This window comes from Mastomys coucha, unplaced genomic scaffold (assembly GCF_008632895.1).
Source record: "Mastomys coucha isolate ucsf_1 unplaced genomic scaffold, UCSF_Mcou_1 pScaffold15, whole genome shotgun sequence".
Lineage (NCBI taxonomy): Eukaryota > Metazoa > Chordata > Mammalia > Rodentia > Muridae > Mastomys > Mastomys coucha.
The window spans coordinates 57311500-57322648 of NW_022196897.1; the positions used below are offsets into that span (position 1 = coordinate 57311500).

Here is an 11149-nt window from a genome sequence, read left to right on the forward strand (position 1 = left end):
GTCCTGGAACTCACTCTGTAGATCAGGCTGGCCTCGAACTCAGAAATCCGCCTGCCTCTGTCTCCCAAATGCTGGGATTAAAGGCGTGCACCACCACTGCCCAGCACTATTAGTTTTTTTTTAAGTGAACATAAATAGATAAAGACTTTTTATTTGTTTTGTTTTTAGTAGAGCTTAAAGACTTGACTCTTATTGTGGTGCAAACCCAAGATAAGAGCAATTTTTAGACATTGGAGTTCATTGTAATAAGGCTGTACTTCAATGACCGTCACATCACCAAAGGATTTTACCTCCATAGTAGCTAGGGTAAGAGTTGACAGTTCTGCTGCTCCAAGGAGTGAATTGTAAGCATGACTTTTAGGTACAGATTTCCTGCTATGGTCAAAGCTATTTGATTTGAGTGATTGTCTTCATTCTCAGCCCACAGAGAACAGGTTACATTCCTTTATGAAATGGTGTGTATATTAAGATGGTCTATCCATGAAGTCATTCACCAACTGTTTCAATGAATAGTGGTTCTGCTTGGAGGGTGGCACAGACATTAGGTGAGGGTAAGAATCTGGTTCATTGGCTGTGATGATTTTGAAAAGCATTCATCTCAGAAAAAGAGTAACTTATAAAGTCCTCTTCAAACTTGGTACAATGATTATAAATATCAAGCAAAGCATTCCGTCTTAATCTTTGTTGTTCTCTTACAACCACCTCCCAAATTAATTGTCTACATTTCTTTTGGCTGTATAAATATTTTTGAAATATGTAAGTTGCTCTGAAAACCATAGTATAGTGTAAAAAAATAAACAATCCTACTAATAGAGAAGCTGAGATAGGAGAAGCATGATTTCAAGACCATTATGTGGTACACAGCAAGACACTGTCACAAACAAACAAGCTGAAAGTGTATATGGATTTTACATTGTTGGACCTATTTCTCCAATTACCAAATTAGAGAGACCACTGGATAATATACAACAAATTTCTAAGTCCTCATACTTTTGAATTTCAATCGATTAGGATATGTTGGTAATAATAATTTTCATATTAAGAGATATTAAGAAAAAGTAATTGTTACTTCCTGTTATTTTTTTTTTGTTAGAGGTGGAATTATGTTTGTGTGGATCTGTTGAAAGGTTGCTTTCTTGCTTCTTCTAAGGTGTACTTTTGCTCCTTATGTTGGTGTTTTCCATCTATTATCCTTTGTAGGGCTGGATTTGTGGAAAGATACTGTGTAAATTTCATTTTGTCATGACCTACTGGGAGGAACCCCTGCTACTGGGCTGGTGGAGTTCCTGCGTGCCTGGGTCCCGCTGGTCCCAGTTACTCCCGGTGTTGGGACAGATGTTGTGTCCTCCTCACCTCTGATCCTATCGTGTTGTTTCATTTCTATACCCCCAGTGTCTTCATCAGTAGATGGGAATAGAGACACTGCCCAGCTGGAGAGATGCTCAGCAGTGAAAAGCACTGGCTCCTGACTCTTCCTGCTGAGGACCAGGGTTCAATTCCAGGCACCCACACAGCATCTCATAACTGTCTGTAATTACAGTTCCAGGGGATCTGACATCCTCAAGTGAATATGGCTGCAGACAAAATACTACTGCACATAAGATTAAATTAAATTTAAAAAATTTTAAAGGAGCTCTGTCTTGAAGAATAAATAAATAAATAAGTAAATAAATAAAAGACACACAAAGCATCTCATTGGGATGTTGATAGAGGTAAATGACCTAATATGCACACAGATGGGAGGAGTGAGGACCTTTGTGTGCTGACTGTTTTAGTTAACATGTCGGTCTCATGAGTGCTCATAGGATCTGGTCCAATTCAACACTTAAACTTTCCATCGTTTGTTGGTTGTGTTCTGCTTAAGGTGAAGCAGACAAGGATTTGGTCCTTGCAGAACAAGATAAAACTAGTGACTATTGCCTTGAAGACATTGAGGAGAACTTGTCAGACTCGACGGATGGTGACGGTGAAGAGGACAGCAACAACGAAGAAGACGAAGGCCCCTCTAAGAAGGAGACGAGAGCCCCACTGGAGCTAATGGCAGAAGTAAGTCTGTGTACGTGTGTTCTAACTGAAGAAGCAAATAGATACTGAAGTAATTAAACAGGACACAACTTTATCAGCTAGAGTAAATGAATCAGCATATATTAATAATTTTAAAATTAGCCTATTGTTTTGAGGCACAATGTTTTCCTAATCCTGGTATTTGCATTTTCTTGGCTTAGCTGGAAGCCAACAAGTCCCAGACATCCTTCTGCCTCCCTCTTACGCCACCCACACCCAGAGCCTGGGTCCCAGGTGTGGACAGACTCATGGCTTGTTTCACACGTACTTGGATCAGAACTCTGGTCCATATGCTGTAATGCTAGCACTCAGAACCACTGAGCCCTCTGTCTAACCCTCAGAACTTAGTTCTAAATGGTTCAGTGGCAATTAAAAATATTCACTAAATATTAACATTAGAAACTGGAAAAATTATAAACAAGAACTAAAGAAGCTAGTTAAAATTCAAATTAAAAGAAACAAGTTAATAGATCAAGTGGTAGATATTTGGAAAATATGCAGATAAACCAATGCATATCATAATTAAAAAGGAAGCAGAAAATTTTAGGCCTGGTAGCACACACCTATGATCCCAGGGTGTGTGTGTGTGTGTGTGTGTGTGTGTGTGTGTGTGCGCGTGTGTGTGTGTGCATGTGTGTGTGAGTGTGCGCGTGTGTGTGCCTGTGTACGCATGTGTGTGCGTGTGTGTGTGTGTGTGCATGTGTGTGTGTGTGCCTGTATGCGCGTGTGTGTGCATGTGTGTGTGCTTGTGTGTGTATACGTGTGTGTGCGCGCGTGTGTGTGTGTGTGCGCGCACGCGCGCGTGTGTGTGTGTGTGTGTGTGTGTGTGTGTGTATGTGTGTGTGCATGTGCGTGTGCGCGTGTGTGGGAGTGGGGAGGAAGAACAAGAGTTCAGAGTCATTCTAAGCTAGGGTTTGAGGCTAACCTGGGATAGTTAAGACCTTGTCTCAAAGAAAGAAAGGAAGAGAGAGAGAGAGAGAGAGAGAGAGTTTTTAAAATAAATGTAGCTACAAAGAGGAATGAAAATAAAGACGTCGGGCTGGAGGGATGGCTCTGCAGTTAAAAGCGCTTACCACTTTTGCTGAAGACCTGAGTTTGGTTCCTGCATGTGTACACCTACCTGACAACTCACAACTGCCTGTAACTTCCAGGGGCTCTGATACTCAGTTCTGACCTCCGTGGACATCTGATGCACACATGATGCTCATACATACATGTAGGCACTCACACATACATAAAATAAATGCAAAATTAAATTAAAATCTAAACCTTGGACATTTTAATTTTATTTGCTTAGTGGGAGGTGTGTGTGTGTGTGTGTGTGTGTGTGTGTATGTGTGTGTGTGTGTGTGTGTGTGTGTGTGTGTGTGTGTGTTTCACAGTGCACATGTGGGTCCTGGATTGAACTCAGACCATCAGGCTTGGCACCAAGCACCTTTACCAACTGAGCAGCCATATCAGCCCCAGTATAGAAACTGAGAAAAACATTAAAGAACCACCTCTTAAATTGGTTAAATGGTTCTTTTTCCCATGTCTGGGAGTGACAGAGAGGTGTCCCCTCATTCTGCAGGGGACAGTGCTCTTGTAGAGAAAGCTCTGTACTAGGTCCCAAAGCTGCTTCCCACAAACGAGGACTACCACCATATAGTGGGGTGTTTTGTTTATTAGAAGCAATATAAAGAGCTAACAATACAACATTGTTCTAGTAAACTTATATGCTAAGTAAAGGAAACTTCACAGAGAGACTGTACAGCTCTAGGGATGTCAGTCAAATAGTAAAACACACGCTCAGGCCACACAAGGCCCTGGATCAACCTCTGCCCCCAGCCACCAGCAAGTAGACTATTTAGTACCAGAGAGTTGGGTTTTTAAGTTTCTGAATGATTTTAATGCACATAACTGTTATATATGTGTATATGTGCTCATTTACTTTAAAAATACCTGAAAGTTGTTGGCTGATTAGCTAAAAGCATTGGCTGTCCTTGCAGAGGACCTGGGTTTAGTTTCTTTCACCCACAGGGCTGCTTCTATCCATCTGTAATCCCAGCTCTAGGGTGATGCCCTCTTCTGACCTCTGTATGCACGAGGCATGCACCACATGGTACACACACACACACACACACACACACACACCTCGGGGAAAAATATACGCAAGCAGAACACTCATGCACATAAAATAAAATACAAGGATATATATATAAAATGTTTAAAAAATTCACATCTCTAGATGATTAGAAATATTTTCAATTAGTGATAGGATTATTTATTTAGCTTATAAATTCCTATACTTTTTAACCAGCAAAAGCAATAAGATGTCTAAGCAAAATGATGACCCATCAGCAGAACCAGTAAGCACTAAGTTATGGTCATAGCCTTTAGTCCACAGTTGTTCTGCCTGTTTTTCCTTTTAAGATTTGTTTATTGTTTGTGAGTGTTTATGAGTGCTTTAGTGTATTCATGTGAACCACACACATGCAGATGTCCTCAGGTCAGAAAAGGACATTGAATTCCCGGGGAACTGGAGGTACAGATGGTTATGGACCATCATATTGGAGGTAGAAACATAACCTGGGTCTTCTCAAGAGAAGTGTTCTTCATTGCTTGAGCCATCTCTCCAGCCCCCACAATTTGTTTTAAATGACTAACTGTCATGCCATTATGGTCTACATTGCCAGAGGAAAACTTACCCTGCACCAAAGAAACATGTAAATGATGAGACTGGTGTGATGCCAGTTGAATCAGCCTCCTCATCCCCAGGCTGCTGAGAAACACAGGCCTTGTGACCAGGCAACAGGATGGGCTTTCCCACCAAGCTCCATCATAGGTCTTCAGATACGGGCTTGGGCTGGAGAGATGGCTCAGTGGTTAAGGTCTTTTCCTGGTCTTCCAGAGGACCAGGGTTTGCTTCCCAGCACCTACACCATGGAGTTCATAACTGCCTGTAACTCTAGCTCCAAGGGATCTCATACGCTCTTCTAACCTATGTGGGCACCTGCGCACACATGGCGTATATTCACACACAAACGCACACACACAAGCGTGTGAATAAAAATAAAAATCTTTAAATATAAAAATATGTAAGTGTGGTTAGTTGACTGACTACAGATCATTCATAGAGAAATGTGTACATGTTAAAAGCAGAGTAGCTGCCAGGCAAGGCGGCACATGCCTTGGATCCCATCACTCAGGGGGCAGAGGCTGGCAGATCTCAGTGAGTTTGAGGCCAACCTCATCTACAGAGCAGGTTAGAGGACAGCCAGGGCTACACAGAGAAACCTTGTCTCTAAAAATAAAATAAAATAAACAAAACAAAGCAAAAGCAGAATAACTATCTTCAATCAGTATTTTTTAGGGAGCTTGTTTAAATTTTGTCTTGAAACCACTTATCTGAAGAATTTGTTTTCCAGTTCCTGAGAGCAGAAATGGGCCGAGACTACCAGCTGGCAAAAAAATTATGTCAGATGAGTAAGTACAAAATACTCTTACCTTCTCCGGCTATTCCTTTGTTCCTAGAACAAATCCCATAATATGAAGATGGCCCAGCCTAGTGAATTCTCTGCCAGTGCCTAGAGATCCTTTAGAATAAACTAGTTCAGTTAATCTATGAACTCACTGGGACTCCAAGAGCACCTCTGTGTGTATTAAATTGATATAGACAGACTGATGGCTGTCCTGGAAAAAAGAATCTTCATGACTCATAGGAGGCAGTAAATCACTTTATGCTGTTAGTTTCAGAGAAGAGTCACGTGGCCCAGGAGTCTATACTAACTGAACATATGTTTATTCCACAAATGTTCATCCCTGCTTGTGTGGGAGGCACTGTGTGAGACCCTGGAAAATCAGCATTCTACCGAAACCAATCCTACAGTCAGGTCTAGTGTTGGTCAAAGAATAAAGTAATAAGTAAATGATGTGTCATGACTGTTAAGAGCCATGAAGAAAGCCAAAGTAAGGGAGAGGAGGAGAAGGTGCTAGAAGGTCAAACAGTTTCCATAAGATGGCCTGGAAGGCTTCATTTAGAGGTTGAGCACAGAACTGAAACGTAGGAAGCCAGATGGTGGGCGTATGGAGGAACAAGGCACAGAGCAGGATGAACCATGGCTGTGCTGAGAGGGGAGGGGCCTGAGGAAGCTGCACACACCGTATGGATCAATCTGGGCAAGAGGCAGGTGCCAGCATACAAGCCTGAGTCATGGCATGGGCACAGGCTGAGTGGGCATCCCAGACCTTTCCCCAGCTGAAGGGCCGTTTGCCCTGTGGTAGGTGAAAGACACTGGAAGCTTCTGACGAGACAACAGGGTCTCCCTTCCCTTTCTAGCTGGCGTTTGGTGGTTAGCATTACTCAAAATGGTTATGGTTTTCTTGGTGTTTAAGCAAGGAGTGCCTTGCTGACTTTCTTAAATCTGTACTTGATAGTTTCATCAAGTTCAAAAATTTCTTGAAAATACCTTTTCACACATCGCTTCTGCCTTAGCTTGTCATTCTTCTTTTCCTGGATCTCCAGTTAACAGACAAAATAAATAATAATAATGATAACGGTAATGATGATGATAATAATAATAGTGTCTAACATGTATTTTCACTCAGCCCTGAGTTTTAAATTTTAGATCTGGGGGCTGGTGAGATGGCTCAGTGGTTAAAAGCACTGCTGCTCTTCCAGAGGACCTGGGTTCAATTCCCAGTATCCACATGGCAGCTCACAACTGTCTGTAACTCCAGCTCCAAGTGATCTGACACCCTGACACAGACATACATGCAGGCAAAACACCAATGCACATAAAATAAAAATAAATACATTTTTACATCTTAGTTCTATGCTTTGGGCAGTTTCTGTTGACCTGTTTTGGGGGTTATGCACCACCCCCTTCGCTTTGTCCAGTCTGCTGCCAAAGCTATCCAGAGAGTGAAGTTCAGAGACTCCACGTTCCAACTTTACAATGTTTCTTTAATGACTTGGAAAGTCCCAGCTCTCAGTTGGAATTTGCTGTTTTCCTAGCTACTCTGTCTGCCTTCCCTTTTCCTATCTTTTGAAGCACAGGAATAGCTGATCTCATGTCTGAGCCCTTGAGGTAATCCTAATCCTGGCAGGAAATTTCCTAAGTGTCCTAAGAATTGTTAGCATGTTCCATCAAAAAGGGCCATCATCAAATCCATTTGGAAAACCATGACTTGAATATGTGAACGGTTCAGGAAATCCTGTGCCTACTCCTCTATGCAAATCGCCTCTTTAGCTGCATTTAACCTGGTTTCCCAAATAGTTGTTAAGAAATGAGTGTGTAAGGAACAAGCTCTGCAGAGGGCCTTTGCCTCACAGAGATCTTTAGACTGATAAGCATATTTTAATCTAACCTAAAATATAGAAAGAAGTAGTTTTACAAGAAAATATTGGTTCAGAGGACACCTAAGGTCTTTGAAAGGAACTTTTGAGCAGGCACATAGTCCAACTCAGACTGATGATGAGTGTTAGTCACGTTTTATGATTCAGAGATAGTTCACTGGCATAAGGAATCAAAGTGAAAGCCAAGGGATCATTTCCTCTGAGTCAGTGGAGCCTTGAACCATTCACAATTGCCACACAGACACACAAACACAAAGACACACACACACACACACACACACACACACACACACACAGCACGCTTGGTGTTTCAGCGCCCCCTGGGGGCCACCAAGATACTTCATGAGCATGAAATGGGTGACTATGCCTCAAGGCCAGTGGAAAGGAAGTAGAGGGTGATCTATAGAGTTTTGAAACAATAGAATGACTCTGAAATGGAACTGTGGCCTCTAGGATATTGGTAGCATATCAACAAGCCTTCCAGAAAGTAGTCCAACAGAAGCAACACATTTACAGCAAGAATCAGCAAAAGGGAAGGTTTCTTTAAAAAGTGGAGACAAGGCATAGAGACATAGAAGCCCTCAGAGGCCAGGTACAGAATAGGAGTAAAAGCTGCCAGAACAAAGAGAAAGAAATACCATCATTTCCCTATTTGAAATTAGCACTTCTGGCTTGGAAGGGTTGGTACAAGGGACAAAAAGCTACGCTTTGGGATAGACAGGACCTTTGTGTAGGCGCTGTGTGGGTGAGGTTGGAGCAGGAGGAGGTTAGCAGACCTGCCATCCAGGTCTGCGCATTTGCAGAACTATTGCCCTTTGGAGAATTTGCTTCTCACAGAGCTTCCTTCCATCCCTGGCCCAGGAAGGACGTTGTATTGAAGAGGCTGTGTTCTTTGGACAGGAGATAGGAAATATGGAGAGTATCATTTCCCTTATAAGACTCCAGAAAGAAGTGGAGAATTCTCTTTGTTCTCAGGTGTACATGTGACACAGTTGTGGCAGTTCTTGCTTTGTGCTTAGGCCTGCTCTGATTAACAGCTTCAGGCAGTCTTACTCTAAGGGTCTGTTTTGCTGAAATATTTTGGATATCAATAACATGTATTCTGTTGTTCGTTTTCAGTCCTAATCTATGAACCAGAAAATCCTGTGGCCAAGGAATTTTTCTCACTTATTGAAGAGATATTGTTGAAGGGTAATTTTAAATTTTGAAATTCTTTTTTTTTCCTCATAGAACTGTAAATACTGTCTAGAAAAAAATGCTATGAGAGATTATGAAAATATATCTTTCAGGGAACTTTAAGGAATGTCTAACTCAGCAGTTCTCACACTTCCTGTCCTTGGGAGCCTTTAATACAGTTCTTAATGTTGTGGTGACCACCAAATATAACATTATTTTGTTGTTATTTTATGACTAATTTTGCTACTATTATGAATCATAATATAAATATCTGTATTTTCTTATGGTCTTAGGTGATCCCTGTGAAAGTTTTGACTCCCAAAGGGGGTCAAGACCCACAGGTTAAGAACCACTGATCTAAATGGGTGTTTAAAATGATGAAATAATATGAAGCTTGTCTTCTATGAATGGGAAAGGTGACTACCCCATTCTCCATGATGGAACTGCCCAGACAAGCTAGCTCCCTTGAACATGGAAGACGCAGAATGTGTCATTGTGCCTATGTGTTACAGTATTATGTCTCACAATTTCCAGTGATGCCCAAGCCCTCTCAATCACCCTAGGCCGATTTCCCTTATTCTATCTCAGAACTTCCTTTCCCTTTTTACAAAGTTTGGCTAGTTTGTTGTTGAGACAGAGTATCAAAGCTAACCCTGAAATCATGATCTCCTGCCTCAACTTCTTGAGTTCTGGGATTATACATGTAGCATCATTGATTGGGCTTTTTAAGGATTTCATTGGCAATAGTAAGAGTTATTTTTATAGACCTGTACTTTAAGTTAGCTTTGAACCCACAAACATCTACCTGCTAGTCAACATGACTACGTTGGCTTCCATGTTCAATTTTAATTCTACACCAAGGTCAGCTCAGTTTTCACAGTCCTCAAAATGCACATTTGGTGGTGGAGGAATCAAGATCTAAGAGTTTTGGAAAAGAGGGACCCTGGGGCACATGGTTAACATCTCTCTCCTCTCTGTGGCAGAGAAAGCTCAGGATGAAGAATATGAAGAGGACAGTGAGGAGGACTCGAGCAGCGAGAGCGAGGTAGACAGCAGTGAGGACGGCAGTGAAGACAGCTCGGACGAGTGCGAGGACGGGTCCTAGCAGGCGCTGCTGCCATGAGAGTTATTTTCAAGAGTATATGCCATGCAAATCCAAATATAAAGTAGAGAGCTGCCACGTAGCATAACTGTGACTTCTTCGATGCAGAGTTTGAGTGTTCCACATTCTTAGTTTGAGCTCCTTGCCCATGTCCAAGGCTGGCCACTTAGCGAAGGAAGCATGGACAAGATGGAATGTGCCGGGAACACAGGCAGAGTGGGTAGAGTATAATGTATACTCTACATACTTTATATATAATCTGACAACCCTACGTAGGATGTTACTATCCCCATTTTACAGGTGGGAAAAGTGAGATGGTGAGGGTAAAAAGTTTTCTCCAGCATGCGTTACCTATTTGTAGTGTCTGGATTTGCCTCTGTGACATCATGGCTGAACAGCTGTGCTTTCGACCCCCTTTCAAAGACCACCACATCAAGCCTTAAAAAATGTAAATCACTGTTCATGTAGCAAGTGTCAGTATCTGCTTCTCCTCCCTGGCAGAGAGTGTAACCTCCATGTTCATGAAAAAGGGCTTTGGTGGTTTTCATGATTGTATCCCTAGCAACTGGGAAGTAACTGGAAAATAAAGGTGCGTGGGGGGAAGGGGTGTGGGTGTGTGTGGGGGGGATAGGTGTGTGGGTGTGTGTAGGTATGTGGGTGGGTGTGGGTGCGTATGTGGGTGGGTGTAGGTATGGGTGTGTGTGGGTGGGTAGGTGTGGGTGGGTGGGTGGGTGGGTGTGGGTGTGGCACCTTGGTAGGGACAGAATGACATGGTTCCTGCCCCTGGGACAGGGCCAGCAGGTATGGGGCTCCATGAGTGTCAAAGACTACTGTGGACATGACGTTTGTTTATATAATAATGTACATATTTTCACATTCCTCCAAGGAAGTTCTACCCTGTTAATGTTAATGACTCCATGATAATCAGAGACAGCATGAGTAGGGAGGCAAAGGTGTGGCTAATGTCTCAGCAAAATGGTAAACCCTGGGACCTTCAGGACAGCCTTTAAAGATGTGGAAAAGAACTCTAAGAGCATAAGTTCAAAAATATGTAATTTTTCAACTGTGCAAAAATATAAGGGCTCAGTATGAATTGTATATGGAACTTCATGGATCTAAAGGAACAGAGGCAGCTGCATGATGAGCCATCGTGTCAGAAAGATACAAAGGCAGGCAGACACAAATACTGGCAGGTTCCTGAGTTCAAGGTCAGCCCTGGACAGAGTGAATTTAGGTCCTGGCAAGGTCAGAATAGTGATTCTAGGGCGGGATCCCACCCGGGGTCCCACCCAGCTAGCTTATTGTCTATGCTTAACAAGGACAGGTAGATATATGAGTTCTTTTTGCAATGTTAAAAAAAAATGCTTACTGTCTCCTAAGAATCAAGGGACTGGGTCTTGGGATGCTGATTCATAGGATAATCAAAGGGGAATCTGGAATAAATAACTGAATTGATATATATATATATA

At 42.3% G+C, this 11149-nt stretch overlaps 1 protein-coding gene across 6 annotated transcripts in view; it reads left to right on the forward strand.

Moving 5' to 3' along the window:
* Erich2 (glutamate rich 2) overlaps positions 1–9762 on the forward strand; it is a 31542-nt gene extending 21780 nt beyond the window's left edge. For 5 of the 6 annotated variants that reach the window (XM_031370558.1, XM_031370559.1, XM_031370561.1 and 2 more), the window contains 4 exons: positions 1865–2046; positions 5472–5529; positions 8522–8593; positions 9562–9762. In XM_031370558.1, the coding sequence (XP_031226418.1) occupies positions 1865–2046; positions 5472–5529; positions 8522–8593; positions 9562–9683 (434 nt within the window). In that variant the 3' untranslated portion in view covers positions 9684–9762. The remainder of the gene's footprint in view (positions 1–1864; positions 2047–5471; positions 5530–8521; positions 8594–9561) is intronic. The other variant, XM_031370560.1, reaches the window with a different exon arrangement.
* The last annotated feature ends 1387 nt before the right edge of the window (positions 9763–11149 follow it).